Genomic DNA, 17,542 nt, shown 5'->3' on the forward strand with positions numbered 1-17,542 from the left:
TGTCTTCTTTTCAATCTCCAGGCCCTTGCCCGACTCGCGTTCGGTACAGTGGCGCGCGAACTGTACCGAGGGTGTAACACCAAATCGGGTGTTACAGTAAGACACCACCTCATGGTGCTACACAGATTATTAGAAATGGGTTAAGCAAGATATGAGAGGTAGCCAAGAAGAGGCTAGATATAATGGGCCAGGCAGTATTTAAATGAATACAGTTTGTGTGTTTGTGTGTAAAGCTGGCCGTGAGGGAGCTGGGGGGGATGAAGAGCATGCCTGCTCGCCTCCTCACTACAGCAACTATGCAAGTTTGGGACAATTACCATTTCATTATGGTTGAAGGAGGGTCACAGGAGTCTCCTTTTCCTCAGTGAAGGTCTACTAAGGTTAAGGACAGGTATATTATTTTAGAGTTTAGAATATGTGGTGGTTTGAAAGAAAATGGCCCCCAAATGGAGTGGCAATATTAGGTTTGGTCTTGTTGAAGTAGGTGTGGCCTTGCTAGAAGGAGTGTGCCATTGTGGGGGCAGGCTTTGCTCAAGCTTAGCTCAGCATGAAACTTAGACTCCTTCCTATTGCTTACAAGTCTAGGTGTAAATTTCTCCACTCTCAGCTCATTCTCCAGCACCATGTCTTCCTGCATGCTGCCATGTCCCATTATGATGATAATGGACTAAATCTCTGAAATTGTACGCCAGTCCCAATTAAATGTTTTCCTTTGTAAGAGTTATGGTGGTCATGGTGTCTCTTAGCCCAATAAAAACTCTAAGACAGAATAAATACTTCCCCATTTTCCTTCAGCACTTCAAAAGTAATTTCTGAAAGCCTTCAGAGCTTTCTTTTTTTGAAACAGGGTGTCTTGGTATTTGCTTGTAGACTAAGATGGCCTTAATTTCCCAGAGATCAACCTGTCTCTACTTCCAACATCCAGAGATTAAAGCCATAGTCTACTAAGCCTTGCAACCTTGGGGATTTCTTTTTATGTATAAATGTTTTGCCTGCATGTGTATCTGTGCAGTATGTGAAAATGGTGCCTACAGAATCCAGTAGGCATCAGATACCCTCATCCTAGAGGTACATACAGTTGTGAGCTACCTGTTAGGTGCTGTGAATCAAAACAGGGACCTACAGACCATCTCTCCAGCCCTGACCTGGAGATTTATAAACTGTAGGTGTTGTAACATTCACAGTCCAATTCTTTACAGTTTCTCAACCTCTCCCTATTTGCATTAGTATAAACCTAAGATGAAGATGTTTGAGGATAGATAAACGATGAGAATTTATTGGAGCATTTTTTGTGTTTCATTATGAATTTCATGTTTACTATTCCAGCACTAGGCAAAAAATTTGTCAAACTGAATGTATTTGGGGGTGAAATTTCCAATGAACAGCAAGATATGGGGGTTATATATGGTGTACCTTTATAAAGTTTGTCAGAAGTATAAATTTAGTAATATACAGCAAAATTAGAGGAAAAAATAAAGGTTTTTTTCACAATTTTTTGACGCATTTTTGTCATTACTGTTTTTGGATACAGAGTTTATACAGTTCTGCCTGTTTTGATCTATTATGAAGACCAGGCTAGCCTTGAACTCACACGAATACCCTGCCTCTGTGTCTGAAGTATTGGGATTAAAGGTGAGCACAACATGACAGGAATCATTATGAATTTGTAGAGGCTGAACAAGATGTTTTACCATAGTTTTTCTCAGGGGCTTGAGAAATGGCTTAGTGGCTGAGAGCTCTGGCTCCTCTTTCAGAGATTCAGGGTTCTATTTCCTGCACACATGCAGGCAGCAGCTTACAACTGCATATAGCTCCAGATTTGGGGATCTGATATTATTGGCCTCTACAGGCAGAATGCATACATGCATGCAGTCAAAATTCCTGCATTTTTTTAAAAAAAGCTTTTCAGTTTGATTTGCAGAATTTTATTATAATATAAATTCTTTGATATTTTTCTAATATATACACCTCATTCAAAGTTTTCAAAAATTTCATATTTTTATGTTTCTATTGTGTATACTGTTGTGATTTATAAGCAGAGAGTACCAGGTAAATGCTACATCACAACATTCACAATGGCATTTTTCTCTCCAGTATTTTCTGATGTGCCTGAAGAGTTGAGCATTTAGTAAAAAATTCACATTCTCTACATATGCAAATCTATCTCCATTATGAACTCTATAATATATTGTAAGATTTGAATGCTGGATGAAGGATTTGTCAGTCTCTGCCATTTGTAAAGTTTCTCTCCAGTATGAATTTTCTAATGTGTTTGAAGACTTGAACACGTAGAAAAAGATTTGTCACATTCTTTACATCAGTAAGATTTCTCTCCAGTATGAATTTTCTGATGTGTTCTAGAGTAGCGGTCATAGTAAAGCATTTGTCACATATTTCACCGTTCTACGGTTTCTCACCTATGTGTATTCTGTAATGCATTTTAAGATGGATAGCTGAGAAAGGACTTACAACATTCTTTGCCTTTGTTTAATTTCTCTAGAAAATAAATTTTCTACTGCCTTCCTAATAATGAATAGTGGTTACAGGACCTGTTACACTCATTGCATTGGTAAAGCTACTCTCCAGCATGCCTTTTGTTTGAATGCATTTTTTGATGGCTTTTAAGTGCTGAGGACTGAGGAAATGACTTTCCACATTCTCTGCATTTGTAAGGTTTCTCTCCAGTATGGAGTCTTTGATGAGTTTTCAGACTTGAGCACTGGGTAAAGGATTTGTCACAAACATTGCATTTGTAGGGTTTCTCTCCAGTATGAATTCTCTGATGCTTTGTAAGAGTAGACTTTAGAGCAAAGGATTTGTCACATTCCTTACATTTGTGAGGCTTCTCTCCAGTATACATTTTCTGATGGCTTTTAAGTGCTGATAAGTCATGAAATTCCTTTTCACAATTTTTACATTTGTAAGGTTTTTCCCCAGTATGGAGTCTTTGATGTATTTTAAGATGTGAACATTGACTAAAGGATTTGTCACAAACATTGCACTTGTAGGGTTTCTTTCCAGTATGAATTCTCTGATGCTTTGTAAGAGTTGACTTCACAGGAAAGGATTTGTCACATTCCTTACATGTGTAAGGCTTCTCTCCAGTATGCATATTCTGATGGTTTTTAAGTACTACCAACAGGCGAAATGACTTTCCACAATCTTTGCATCTGTAAGGTTTCTCCCCAGTATGAAGCCTTTGATGTGTTTTAAGACTTGCACTCTGCTTATAGGATTTGTCACAAATGTCACACTTGTAGGGTTTCTTTCCAGTATGAATTCTCGGATGTATGATGAGGCTTGAGGTGGTACTGACACATTTCCCGTGTTTCAAACATTGGTGTGGTGTCCCTCCATCGTAGATTGTTTGTTGCAAAACACTGTATGCAGAAGAGAAAGTGTCATCATATTCTCCCTGTCTGTGTTCTTTCTTTGCAGTGTAGAGTATGTGATCTTGAGTAATGATAGAACCCAAATTTAAAGATTTCTTGCAGTCTTTAGATTTAAAAGGTTCTTTTCCAGTGTGCAAGCTTTCATGTCTATCAGGGTTTGATGAGTCAACAGAGTCATTCCTGTGATCACTGCATCTGTAGCTATTAGAGTTTTCTCTAGTTCCGTGTGTTTTATAAAGTGCACATGTGGAGGGGTCATGAAGCATGTTGCCAAGCTCATTAAACTGACGAGACTCCTTTTCATTATTCACATGCTGACGGACAGGATCACATTTGCAATAGTTCTCTGAAAATGAGTAAAATTCAGGTTAATTGGCTTGTTCCAATAATAAATATGTGATAAATGACAGACTCTCTAAGTTCTCTCATAAGTCAACCAGCAACTATTTAGAATAGAGCTCCCAGTAGTCAACTTTATTCTTCCACTATAACTCTATGGATTCTCACAGGGTGACCTTCATAGAAGATGAAACATCACTGGAATGGAGCTCAGTGACTGATTATAATTAGAATACATGTCTCTTTTTAAATATTTATTTACTCAGAGACTGATGAAAAAGAACTTAATCTAATCCCAGATCCACAGTATTTATACTTCCTAGTGAACAGCAATGACGAGTACTGTGAGAATTCATTTTAAGATTAAAGGCTTACTCAAAAGCATCAAAGGTTTTATTTTCTTTTTTCTTAAAAAAAAAGCTTTACATTCTCCAAATTTAGATGCAAAGCAATTATTCTGCCAGACACTATAGGAACTAGATTGTTTAAGGCAGGGCTGTCATGGGCAGCTATTGCTAATTTCTGTCTTCCACTGTCTGAACTCCACACACTGCTGTGTTTCTTAAATTTCCTCATAGGGTTAGGATGGAGTCCACAAGAATACACAGTATATCACAACTGATATTTAGGAGGCCAACCGACCATACACACACACACTTGCTGGAGGATAAAACTCACAAGGTAGGGCCTGTGAGGAATACTGCCTTTTGAATAGCTGTTTGCCTCTACCTGCAATTCTCTGTGTGGTAACATGGTCCCCCTCTAATTCCAGCTTGGGGACTTGTCCTATAAGCTTAGTAGTGTATTCCTCATATGCTGGGCCCAATATTTCTATGCACTGATAGAAGGATGATTTCTCCTCATATCATGTATCTCTGGTGGATAAAATAAGTCATAGCCAAGTTTTTGTTCTACATCGTGATAAAAAACTGAAAAGCCTGTTCTTTCTAATTATCTTAATGACAGAACAATTTGGCCAGACAAGGTGTCCTGTAAGAAAGATGACAAATGGTACTTTCACAGATAAAACTCAAGGACAGAACTGTCATATGCCTGGATTTGTTAACTCAAAGCCTTTCGTATATTAAAAAGAACAAGAAGTGTACTGAGCTCATTCTGCCTCCTGTGACAGAAAATGTAGCACTCCACTGCTTTGACCCTAACGGCTATTAACACCTTGAATACACTTTCACCTCAGTTTATCGATACAAGATTTTAACTTAGAAGACTAACTGATTATGTTTTAGTTCTGAGATCTGGATGATTTACAAGAAGATGTTGTAAATTGATTAACCATCTTCAGAGACAGATAGCCTTCTAGCACGGTTACTGATTAGTGTGTGAAATACATGCAAGTGGCTGGAGCGGCTGGGAGGTGTCAAGTCCCAGATTTTGTATGAAATAGTAATAGGTCCCGTCTTTGCTCTAAGCACACAGAGTAGAAGTGTGTTTTAGAATTGAAAGGATTTTCATTGCCAGTTAACATTTGGTGGCTATGCTGATATGAATCATCACTGTACATTTCCCCCTTGCCTTATGCAAGTTGCCATGGTTACTCACTGACAGTTTCTGAAGCACAGCTGCATTCTCTGTGCCAGGAGATAACAGCATTTTACTTTTGCATGTTTTACTGATCACAAACTTTTAGCTTACAAATTTAGTCACACTTTGAGTGCACGAATTCCTTATTTCCTCTTAAAATTTCTATTTGGTTTAGTTTTCTGCCCTTTAAGAGACAGATGGAATTTTTTACAGCCAGGGCCACAGCCAATCATTAAAATCAGTGACAAGTTATTGCTTTGTATAACATATCTGTCTGCAAAGAATGCTTTGTGACCCTAAGAAAACAGCCTTGGAAAAGAACACCATTGTATGTGTATAAAAACTGCAGAGATTTCAAACTGGGGACAGAAGAGTAAAAAACATGACTCAAACATCATCTGTGTGGGTTTCTGTTACCCCTCTGATTACAAATATCCTCAGTCCCTTCCACCCCACTGTGGCCTTCTGACTCAAACCCTGGAGGTAGCCTTGGGAGCTGGCCTCTCAGGCTACTTACTGTTAAGGTTATTCTCAAGTCTCTCTGAACACCAACTCTTGAGATTATTTCCCAGAAGAGTGTTTGTGTATTCTTCAGTGGAAAGAAAATAAAGGATGCAATATAAAGACAGCAAGGAAGGGAATTACAGAATAATCCTACTCCATGGATTCATTTCAGACATAAAGTTAGGAAAATTATTTTAATCCAATGTCAGCATAATGAAATAAAATTGCATTTTGTGTTAGTATTAAGTCAGCAAAATTCAGGTGCAATAAAACACAATATCTTCTAAAAGTTACAACATGCATCCTGGAACCAGGACACTACACTAAGTCAAATGATCAGGAATCCTTTTAAGTGGAATTAAGTGTAACAAAACTGTTTTCAGCTCTTGATTTCTCTTTCACTGGAAGCCATCACTGTTGTTCCACTCATTCACTAGCCCACCCTGGTTGTGGCTACTCTCTCCTCCCCACATTCCAGGGCTATCTCATTTGCTCAGGACAGGTGACCAGGCCTACCTTGCATATAGTCCTGTGAGGTAGCTCATGACTCAAGGCAGAGTTTTTAGAAAGAATAAAGACATGTAACCAAGTACTGGGTTCAGTACATGAAGAGAGCACAAAGTAGAGGAATATAGAAATGAATTTTCAAGTGCTATTTCCTGTACATATTGTAAATATATTAAGGGAGACTTTTCAGTTTGCATACTTTGAGTTTTTTTCAAAACTAAAATGATGTCAAATGCAATGATGGACATCAAACTTAAGTTATGGATGGAAATAGTCCAAAATCCTGTGATCTACAATCTGTCCCACCTAGAAAATATGCTAGGGCAGTAGTGGAACAGAAATTGAGGGAGTACCTAACTAACATCTGATCTTATTCATGGCCCAATCTGATGGAACCCATAGACAACATTGCTTGGGTAACCAAGGACCAAAGACTAGATAGACCAAAGAACAAGGGTAAAACCAAAAACTACTGCCGTAAAAAGAAAAAAAAAAAAAGTCCCTGTCTCGGAAAAACAAAACAAACAACAACAAAAAAGAATGAAAAGAAAAAAAAAGTTATCAAAAATAGCAGAGATACACAGAGTCGACGTGGGATGTCTCCATCAAATCCCTTCTCCTCAGAGCTCAGAGAACCAGGCACAAGAGGAGGTTAAAGGAATCTAAGAACCCAAATGGATAAAGGACAACAGAAGAACAAGGCCCTCTGAACTACCTAGCTAAGTGAAGTGAACTCACAGAGACAGTAGCAGCAGGCACAAGGCCTAAATGAATCCGCACCGGGCCCTCTTTATATGTATTATAGCTTAAGCGTAGTCTTATCATGGGACTCTGAAGTGTGAGAAAGAATGGGTCTCTGAGGTTTCTGCCTGTTCTAAGGACTCTCTCCCTTCTGCTGGGCTACGTTGTCGAACTTCAAATGATGGCTTTGCTTCATCTTTTATTTTGCCATGCTTGGTTGTTATCTCTTTAAAAACTGCTCTTTTCTAAAGAGAGAAAGAAATGGAGTGGATATTGAGAGGAAGGGATAGAGGGTGGAACTGGGAGACTTCGAGGGAAGGGAAAATACAATCTGGATATACTGGATGAGAAAATCTATTTCAATCAAAGAAAATAAATGAAAAAGAAGATATGGGTACAAATATTATATTCTACTAAGTTTCTGAATGTATCATGGAAAAAAATGTGGGGTGTATGATACCTCTAAGTGGAAAACAGAAACCTCTAAAATGAAAAATGGAAGGGAAAAAAAATGAAGTATCATGAAAAAGTTTTCGTCTACTACCAAAGTTTCCATAGTCCCCTATCATTTCCATGACAGCTTTAACAGCGAGTCCATAACCTATAAAGTTGTTACATACAAAGGATAAATTAGGAAATCTACAAGTCAAATTTCTCACCCAGAGAGACCAGGTTGCTATAATTCTCCAACATCACATCAATGTACAAAGTCCTCTGAGCACAATTCAGACATTTCCACTCTTCTTGGGTGAAGTCCACAGCTACATCCCAGAATGTAAACAGACCCTGAAAGAAAAAAAGTACAGTTTGATCATGTGATACTGGACAGAGTATTTCCTTGATATAAGGAGACGTGAAGAAATATAAATGAGTGAAGACAATTACTCAAAAAGATGACTTCTAAATAATCACATTCTATAAGGAATGTTCCAACTCTCAGACAATAGGATAGCACAGGAGTCTCACCACGCAATACACATGAAAGAAGGCACACACTTCAGGTGTGGACAAGGTTAACTATCTGTTATGGATGCAGTGTTTATATCCCACAGATCACAGTGTACATGTCTCAGAAGGAAAATCTGTGATGAGGAAATGTGATTTTAAATGCTTTACATGTTGATCATGCTACAGTGATTCAAAACTTATATTTAATATGAGAAGCACAGAAACCTAAAGAACACAGGAAACACCCTCAGGATATAGGATGGGCAAGAACTTTCTGAATAGTAAAAAACACAAACAGAACCGGAACTAACCAAGTATCAACAGATGAGACTACATAAAAATAAAATCATTCTGTTAATCAAAGGAAACACTCAGTAGAGCACACAGACACCCAAAGAATGGGAGAAAAATCTATACCAGTGACACTTTGGATATAAGTTCATTGCTAGAATTTACCAAGAATTACAGAAATTAAATTCCAAAGATATAAAACTGCCAATCAATATATGGCCAAATGAGCTGAAAAAACATTTTGTGAAAAAAGAAACACAAATGGCCAATAAATTTGCAAAGTGTTCAGGATCCTTAAGATGCCATCATGGAAATGCAAACTAAAACTACTTTGGAATACTGCCTCACTCTGCCCAGAATGGCTGTCATCAACCAATCTGACAATAAATGTTAGAGAGAATGAGGAGAGAAAGGAATCCTAATAGACTGTCATTGTGCTGTCTCTGTGTGTGTGTGTGTGTGTGTGTGTGTGTGTGTGTGTGTGTGTGTATGTGTGGTGCAAGTTAATACAGACATCGTGGATAACAATTTAGAGATTACTGACAAAAATTAAAGATAGATCTAATGTTTGAACAGCTCTTTCATTCCTGGGCATATACCCAGGGAATTCCACATCCCATTACTGAGATATTTATACCCCACATTTATTGCTGCTTATTCATGAAAACAAAGAATTGGAATCAATCTAATTGTTTTCCGACAGATCACTATATAATGCAAACTGTATATATATGTGTGTGTATACATATATATATACACACATATATATAAAATGTAATACTATATAGCTGAAGAGAAAAACATCATAAAAATTTACAGGATAATGTTTGGATTTAGAATGTAAGTAAGGTCATAGAAGTCAGAAAAAAGAAACCATATTTTGCCTCATAAGAAAAATCAAGCCAATAATACATGTATTTGGGAAACAATGTACATGTGGGTACAGCAGAGCATGGAGAAAAGATAACAAGAAAGGCTAACTATCAGGAGTTGAGCTACTGAACACCAGTTATGAAAAATGATATAAAGCTAAGTGCTTTTCTGGGTCTAATTTTGTCATATGTCTTTGGTTTTTGGTACTGTATAATTAAAATATATTCAATTTTGTGAAAATTTAAATTTTGTGAAAATATAAAATCTCATGTGAGGCTCTAGAGCTTCTGTTCCCAAAGATGACAACTCTAACTGCCTAAATACCTTAAGTTGTATAGCCTTTGGGTCTGGTTAAGTTCAGTGTGTGGGTTTTTTGTTGTTGTTGTGTGTTTGTTTGGAACAATTTTTATAAAAAAGTTAAAAAAAATCAGAAGCAGAAAATTAAAGGCTTTCAATGTCTCAAAATGTAAAATTTCCAGAAAAAATAGTGGATATGATAACTGACCTGGGACAGATTAACTGGAGAATCAGCCATTTCTTTCTGTTTCTCGTCTTTGAGTTTTTCTTTCAGGAACAAAGAATAGATGGCTTGTTGCCCTTTCATATAAGAAAATGCAAAAGTTAATACTGAAAGCTGGTAAAAGAAAAATGTCAAAACACATGAAAAGAGCTAATAAACAGAACACTACCAGGTGTCCAGTAAATGATTCCAAAGAAAGAACATGGAAATATAGTTAAAGCCTGGAGAGAAAAATCATATCAACCATATTGTTACAATCAGAAAAATAATCTCCAATAATAAACTAGAAGAAAATATACAGAAGAGAATCAGAGGAATTATCCATGAGAACATGGGAAGTAATACATTTCAAGGGAAAAACTGATAAGTAGATAAGAAATGGAAAGTAATCATCCATGTACAAGATAGCAAACCACAAATTCTTATAGTAGAGAAACAATGCTCCTAATAACTTAACTAGCAATTGCTGTGGAAAATCCTTTTGTTACAGTGTGAAGATTTGTTGCTATAATTTTTTTAAATAAAGAAGCTGATTGGGGGCTGGAGAGATGGCTCAGTGGTTAAGAGTATTGCCTGCTCTTCCAAAGGTCCTGAGTTCAATTCCTGGCAACCACATGGTGGCTCACAACCATCTGTAATAAAGTCTGGTGCCCTCTTCTGGCCTGCAGACATACACGCAGACAGAATATTGTACACATAATAAATAAATATTTTTTTTAAAAAAAGAAGCTGATTGGCTAATAGCTAGATAAGATAAGGCTGGGTGGAAAAATCAGGGGATGCTGAGAAAAAAAAAGGACAAAGTTAGGAGAGTTGCCAGCCAGATGGAGAAAATGTCAGATACACAAAATGGGATATAAGTAAAGGCCATGAGCCTCAGGGAAGTATATGGATTTCCTAGAAATGAGTTAAAGTGTAAGAACTGGTTAGTAGTAAGCCTGAGCTACTGGCTGAGCATTTACAATTAATATAAGCCTCTGAAAAATTATTTGACAGTGTGAGAAACAAGGAAACTTCTGCTTACAAGCAACAAGATTAAAATCAAAACCAAAGAAGATAAAAACCTATGAACACCAAAAAAAAAAAAAAAAACCTATGAACAAAAATTCTAGCCACTCTGAAAGTCAATACAAAGAATTTAAAATTAAATATACAAAACCTCGGGCTGGAGAGATGGCTCAGTGGTTAAGGGCATTGCCTGCTCTTCCAAAGGTCCTGAGTTCAATTCCCAGCAACACATGGTGGCTCACAACCATCTGTAATGAGGTCTGGTGCCCTCTTCTGGCCTACAGACATACACACAGACAGAATATTGTATACATAATAAATAAATAAATATTTTTAAAAAAAAACCTCAATTTAAATCAATCTAGCACATGGGTCAGCTGTACCACTCCTTGGCACATGCTCAAAGGACCTGACATCCTACTTGTTGCTCACCCATGGTAATTGATGTTCTAGTCACAATAGCTACAGAAGGCATGCAAGCTAAATGTCCTTCAACTAATGAATGAATGGTGAAAATATAGAACATATACACCATAAAATATCAGCTGTAAAGAAAATTTAACTCATTAACTTTGCAGGTAAATGGATAGACCTAGAAAAGATCATACTGAGTTTGGTAACCCCGACACAGAAAGAGACAATGGTTGTTATCTCTCAGAGAAAGTTCCTAGCTCCAAATCTTCAGATGTGAATCCACAAACTGGAGTGACTGCAGTAACCAGAAGAGCAAAATAGACCACTGTGGGGTGTGGGGGAGTATGAGAGGGGAATAACTGAAAGCAAGGGGTCTGGAGGGGGAAATGGAAAAATGAGAAGGGATTTAATTATGGAGAAAGAACAGAAATAAACACAAAAGGGGGGTAAAATAAAAGTAAGTATGTCTGAAAACGTAATAAGGAATCTTACTATTACCATCTACCAAAAATGCCTATAACATATAAGTCTGTATATCCAGTTATAGTTAGAGTATAAATGAAAAGTTCCCATCTGTGCTGATAATGCAAGAGAACTACAAATTTTCTAACAAAACCACCAACTCCAAGTGTAAAAACTGCTTTAAAGTTGTTGGTCACAGCTATCCATGAGATTACCTAACCAGCTCCTGCTGTTGTTCATGCTTCCCTCCTAGACACAGAAGGCGAGTCCCTATTGTTGAAGAAGCCATGCACTCTGCACACAGATCCCAGAGGATTTGACAAAGTTATGACTTTAAAGCCTACTCCATGTGGATCAGCTTTCATGGTACCAGAAGGCAACATTCAAACTTCCAAAGAGGGACCTGGTCAACAGTCCTATCCAGCAATGACTCCGATGAACCACAACAATGATCTGCACTGAGGATAAACGGAAGGGTGCAAGGGTGGCACACGTACCTTGGTGGTAACCAACACCTTCTAATTGGACTGAAGACCCTCTCAACAGGAGGGAAATCATGCCTGGTCCTGGAAACCTGGCCAGTTTCCTCAGGGATAGTGAAGTCAGGGATCGTGGAGGAGAACAATTTCATTAAATCAGCATAATCACTAACTGAATTCTAAAAATTTTACTTACTTACATAGATAAATGTTATCCTCACCCTAACCATGGAAAGTTCTTTTGGAACACATGGAGATTATTACAGAAAACCGCAACCAGTCAAAGTGCAGACTTGTGATGCTCAGTTCCCACTGACACCTAAGCAACACAATTCCTTTACCTCAGGCTCAGAGATCACCGAGAAAGAGGAGAGGGAACATTTTAAGAGCCAGAGGAACAAGATATTTGCTGTGAGATTGTGACTCCTAGAAATGTCAGAGAAGCTACATGCATAAAATCTTACAAACAGGGCTGCCTAAACATGAGCAGAACAAGGCCAACACCAAGAGACATGCTAACATGGAAGGGAGGAAGCTAACTAGGCCTAAACTCTAGTCAAACACTAAGGAATTCTGAGAACTGGAGAAATAGAGAAGAGTGCACCATATGGTTATCCAATACCAAATCTTCATCCCTGAAAACATACAGACTGAGTAGGCTGTATTTTAAAAACAATGAAAGAAAAAGTTACTAAGAAATAATAAATGCTTATGTAAAGTCAAGATTTTAGATCATCTACATAAAAATGTCTATAAAGAGCCTTATACCATTTTCTATTATTGATACTCACATAAGTAAAACTTAATAGGACTAGATAGATGGCTCAATGGGTATGAACGTCTGTGACTGCTTTAGAGACCCAGGTTCCATGCTCAGGCCCCAGAGGGTGGTTCCCATCAGTCCACACATACAGTTCTAGAATGCACATGATATATAGTCATATATGTAGCAAAACACTCATGCAAAACTGATTTCCTGTCCCACTTCAACATTCACTTGATCCTTTTCTACTCCTTCCCCAATTCCTCCAAATACCTGCATCCTTAGCCACTGACTCCTCCCTCTCCATCTTCCAGGCCTCTTTGTTCTGTTTCACAGGTGAACAGGTCCTGGTGCTCAGTGAGCGCTGCACATGAGAAAGAGATTCTTCAGAAAGCAGCTGGATTTCTAACACAGTACTGTGCTCAGTACATGAAGAGAAAACAAAATAGAGGATTAGAAAACGATTTTCCAATTGTCGTGCAGTGTCAGAATACTGAAAATATTATAAAACATTGTTAGTTATTGTTACTTGAATCCCACTTCCAATCACAGCTCAGTCAAATATCAGAGGCGAAAATGTAAGTGAATGATTGGGATGAGAATCATACCCTAGGGATGTTCTGTTATCATGGACCAAAAATGCTGGCAGCCTTTTACCTCCAAAAAAAGACTCAAAAGGAGAGAGAACATTTTGTGAAAATTTTTATTTGTTCCTCTGAGGATTTTACTTTACTCTGTGAACTGTGAGATTCTATAAACACACAAGTCACACACACACACACGCACAGATTAGTTTTGCTAGGAACTCTAAGGAGCAAAGGAGATTGCAAGCAAACTATTCTCACCCACTGAAACCAGACTGCTGTAATTCTGCAATATCCAGTCTCTGCACAAAGTCAGCGCAGAGTCCAGGCATTGCCCCTCCTCCTGGGAGAAGTCCACAGTCACACCACTGGCTGTCAATAGAGCATAAAGTAAAAAAAAAAAACAAAAAAAAAAAACAGTTTGAATCTTCCTGTTGGTGCATACTTTTAGTCCTAGAATTTGGGAGAAACAGGTGGGTGGAACCCTGTGTTTTCCAATCCATCTTGGTCTACAGGGCCAAGCAGCACAAACAAAGGGTCTCAACAAAGCAAACATAAGAACCAAAAGTTAATAGTTCTGTCATGTGTCCATGGTCAGAGTGCTTTTCTTGAACCAAGGAGTCAAGACTATTGTAGACATTTTTCAGATGTAAATGAGTTATCATAATTATTAAAATATGGCTTCCAATCTCATTCTATATTAAAATGTCTTTTCTTCTTTTAAACTCAGGAGAAAGTGGGGCTTATACATTACCCAGAACTGTAGGATGAGAGGGTTTCCAAATGTTGGAGGATTTCCAGAGGAACTTTTGCTAAGTAGGAACTTGGCTAAACATTTTGCAATTATTTGACAGAACATGTTATCAGGGTACATTGATGCCGTAAGTCAAACTCCATAGGTTGGAGAGCATGCCAAATTCCAGAAACAGCTTAAAGAATGGTCAACTTGAATTTGGCAGCAAACAGAAACAAACTACAAAGCCTTTAATCCCAGCACTCAGGAGGCAGAAGCAGGTGGATCTCCGACTTTGAGGTTAGTCTGGTCCACGGAGCAAGTTCCAGGACAGCCACCGCTATACTGAGAAACCCTGACTCAAAAAAAAACAAAAGAAAACAAACTGAAATGAACTTGTTTTGACCTTATAACAAATGATTTCTATCCTTAAGATGGAGTCAGGCTGGTCAATCATTAACCCTAGATGTCCTGAAAGTCATTCTGTAGATCAAGCGGGCTTCAAACTCAAGAGACTCATCTGTCTCTGCCTCCATGTGCTGGGATTAAAGGCACGTGCCAACACCACCTAGATCATAATGCCTTTTCACTGAAAAGACCGTGAGCAGACATCTCAAACAACATACTGTACTTTCTAGACAAGGTGCAACATTAAGAAATGAGCACAAGAGGACACGTTTCCTTTCTCTTCCATCCTTTTCCTTCTTTTTCTTTTTGCTCCTCCTCTTTTCCTGTTGTTTGTTTGTTTGTTTGTTTGTTTTTCTTTGATGAGACACAGTCCCTCACCATGTAGTTGTGGGTGTCCTGAAAATCATTATGCTGGTCTCCAACACAAGGAGATTCACCTGCCTCTACCACTGGAGCACTGGAATTCAAGGCCTGTGCCACAAGATATGGTGAAGACTCTTCTCAGAGTGGTATATTCACACCACAGAGAGCATATGTCTCAGATGGAAAAATAATAAAGTATGAAAATTTTAAATTGAAATGTTAATGTCTACAGCCATACACCAATAAATAAATAAATAAGTCAGTCAGTCAGGCGGTGGTTGGTGCAGCACACCTTTAATCCCAGCACTGTGAGTTCGAGGCCAGCATGGTCTACAGAGCAAGTTTCAGGACAGTCTCCAAAGCTACAAAGAAACCCTGGGTCAAAAAAACAAAAACAAAAAAATATATTTTTATTCGATTAAATCTGCAGCCATCTGCATGACTAATATTTAAACTCTGCCCTGGGATAATAAATAATAAATCCCCAACTCCCCAGATATAATATGAAAGTTAACCTGGATGAGTGTAAATTTGAAGAGCTTTTCCTTTTCGTCATAGCAACGAGAACCGTGTTTGCAAATATCGACAGATAAATTCAAATATTCTACTTACTATATTATTTTTATAAGAATATTTTGGCAATAAAAAGATCAATAGAAAAAAAACAGGCTTATTTCATATGATCTAAAATATACGAAGGCAAAGGCATTCAAAGCAGAATTTCAGAACCAGCTTCCTTATGAAGAGCAGAGAAACTGCTCGCATCTCTGGGCCCTTCCCTGCTGGGTCCCAGCCCCGCAGCTTCTCTGACCTGGGAGGTTCCAGGGCCGCCGGGCTGCGGTTCCCGCCACTGCGCTGCTGACTTTCCCAGGCCGCCCCGCGGCGACTGCGGCTCCGGAGAGTTTTCGTGTCCCCGCGACACCTAGGTCTACACCACGCGGTTCTATACCATTCCGGTCCGGGAGCAACGACAGAAAATACGGCATTTAGCACTTGTGGCTTTGGCTCCTAAGTCGATTTCAAACACGCACCAACAGGGTTTCCTAGCTTCTGCTTACGTCACCACTCTAATCCCTCCCCCTTCTCCGTCCTTCCCTTACCTCCAGCCTATGTGCCACACCGTTCCAAGCTCTGTTTCCGGGTTAGTATCTCCGCCCCCAACGAACCGTCCTCCCTCTCTGTCTCAGGCCGCCTTCCACACAGCTCCAGCTGTCAGGCTGCCCTGGCCCCGCTCTGCACAGCCTCCCCACATGCTTGCTGCCAGCCTAGAGCAGAACTGGGATCTAGGAGGACGCTGCACCCGTCCCGTATCTGACCCCACAGTGAGGCTGAGCACTTTAGTTAAAAGACAGGCAGCCTTACCTCTACCTGACTACCAGCCTCCTTGGCTATATACTTAGACCAAATGATAACTGGATAAATTCAGAAGCCAGAGTCCCAACCAAACAGACATGACAAGTAAAATACAAATACTACAATCGTGTTTTGGGGGAAGACATTTCAGGAACGTGGATTTTAAAGAAGTTTGGCTAGTCCACTGCTAACAGGCCAGGGATGAGTTCTGAACTGTTTTCGGAACTAGATGGTGGTCCTTTCGTTTCTGTGACTCATGCTTAAGGTCTTTTTGGATAAAACATATATTTTTCTTTAAATGCAGTGGTGAATGCCTAGATTCTTGGCTGTCCTAGATGCAAGAAATAAATAAGGTATGTGGTCCCAGTTTTAAATACTTTAGTTACACCATTCGTGGCTCTGGGAGTGGAAGATGCCCGGAAAAGGGATAAGAAGGAAAAGAGGAGGAAGGACTTAGACATGCCATTCTCTAGACTCCCTACAGCTGCTGTAATCAGTAACCATCAGCAACTGTACTTACCTGCATTGACCTCACACTTAACCACCATCAGTCTAGCAAAGAGAAAGCTCACAGGGCCCACTCTTTACCTCTCAAATGTCAGATATGGATGGATGGTAGGAAAATAACCATTGCCTTGAGCTGTACTTCTCTACTGAGCCCAGTAGCTCAGCACATAGCTCCAAACCCACAGTCTTAACAGATGGCTCTGGTCAATCTCAGCAGGTCCCAAAGCAAAATGAGTCAACGTGAACTCCATAGGGAGATTTAGTGGAATTTTGGACCAGAGTAATTGAGAAGTAGGAAATGAGAGTATTTTTTTGGCACACACGACACAGAGATACACACTGTATATGTGATTATGAAATAGCGAATGATGCTGCGGGAACTGCTTTGGCAAATAGCCTTTAAGATTCCAGCCAACTGGGGCGTGGCCTCTTTTACTATAAATGCAACTGTAAAGCTCATGCTTGCTCTCTTGCTGCTTCCAGTTCTCACTTCCGGCCGCTAGATTTGGTTCCGGTGCATTTTTGGGGAAAGGACTGTGATCTAGGACAGTGATCTGTGAGTCTCCCCTAAATAAATAACCCTGTATTATACCTAAGTCTGAACTAGTGTGGGACTATTTTGTAACTTCTGTCATCATAATGATAATTTTTTAAAATGTCCATATCGGTCTGTAATTTCTTTTTGGTTGTATCATTACCTGGTTTAACATCAGGGAATACTAAGCACTGGGAAATCTTAATTTTTTGTTTCAAGAAGCATTTTAAGTAGCTTTGTTGTTAGTTCTTTGAAATTTTCATAGAATCCTGTCAA

At 38.9% G+C, this 17,542-nt stretch overlaps 1 protein-coding gene across 6 annotated transcripts; it reads right to left on the reverse strand.

Annotated features, from left to right (window-relative positions):
* Positions 1-1,251: 1,251 nt before the first annotated feature.
* Positions 1,252-15,962, reverse strand: LOC142832894 (uncharacterized). 6 transcript variants are annotated; one of them, XM_075943716.1, is made up of 7 exons: positions 15,683-15,942; positions 13,629-13,739; positions 13,057-13,147; positions 12,039-12,936; positions 9,643-9,734; positions 7,685-7,811; positions 1,252-3,738 (listed from the first exon to the last, which is right to left on the reverse strand). In XM_075943716.1, the coding sequence occupies exons 4-7, from the start codon at positions 12,097-12,099 to the stop codon at positions 2,576-2,578; spliced, it is 1,443 nt and encodes a 480-aa protein (XP_075799831.1). In that variant the 5' UTR covers positions 12,100-12,936; positions 13,057-13,147; positions 13,629-13,739; positions 15,683-15,942; the 3' UTR covers positions 1,252-2,575. The 6 variants fall into 6 exon arrangements, with proteins under 6 accessions (XP_075799831.1, XP_075799869.1, XP_075799839.1 ...); XM_075943754.1 differs by lacking the exon at positions 13,629-13,739 and having other exon boundaries at positions 12,812-12,936; positions 15,683-15,958; XM_075943724.1 differs by lacking the exon at positions 13,629-13,739 and having other exon boundaries at positions 1,298-3,738; positions 15,683-15,962.
* Between the last annotated feature and the right edge of the window lie 1,580 nt (positions 15,963-17,542).

This window comes from Microtus pennsylvanicus, chromosome 1, assembly GCF_037038515.1.
Source record: "Microtus pennsylvanicus isolate mMicPen1 chromosome 1, mMicPen1.hap1, whole genome shotgun sequence".
Lineage (NCBI taxonomy): Eukaryota > Metazoa > Chordata > Mammalia > Rodentia > Cricetidae > Microtus > Microtus pennsylvanicus.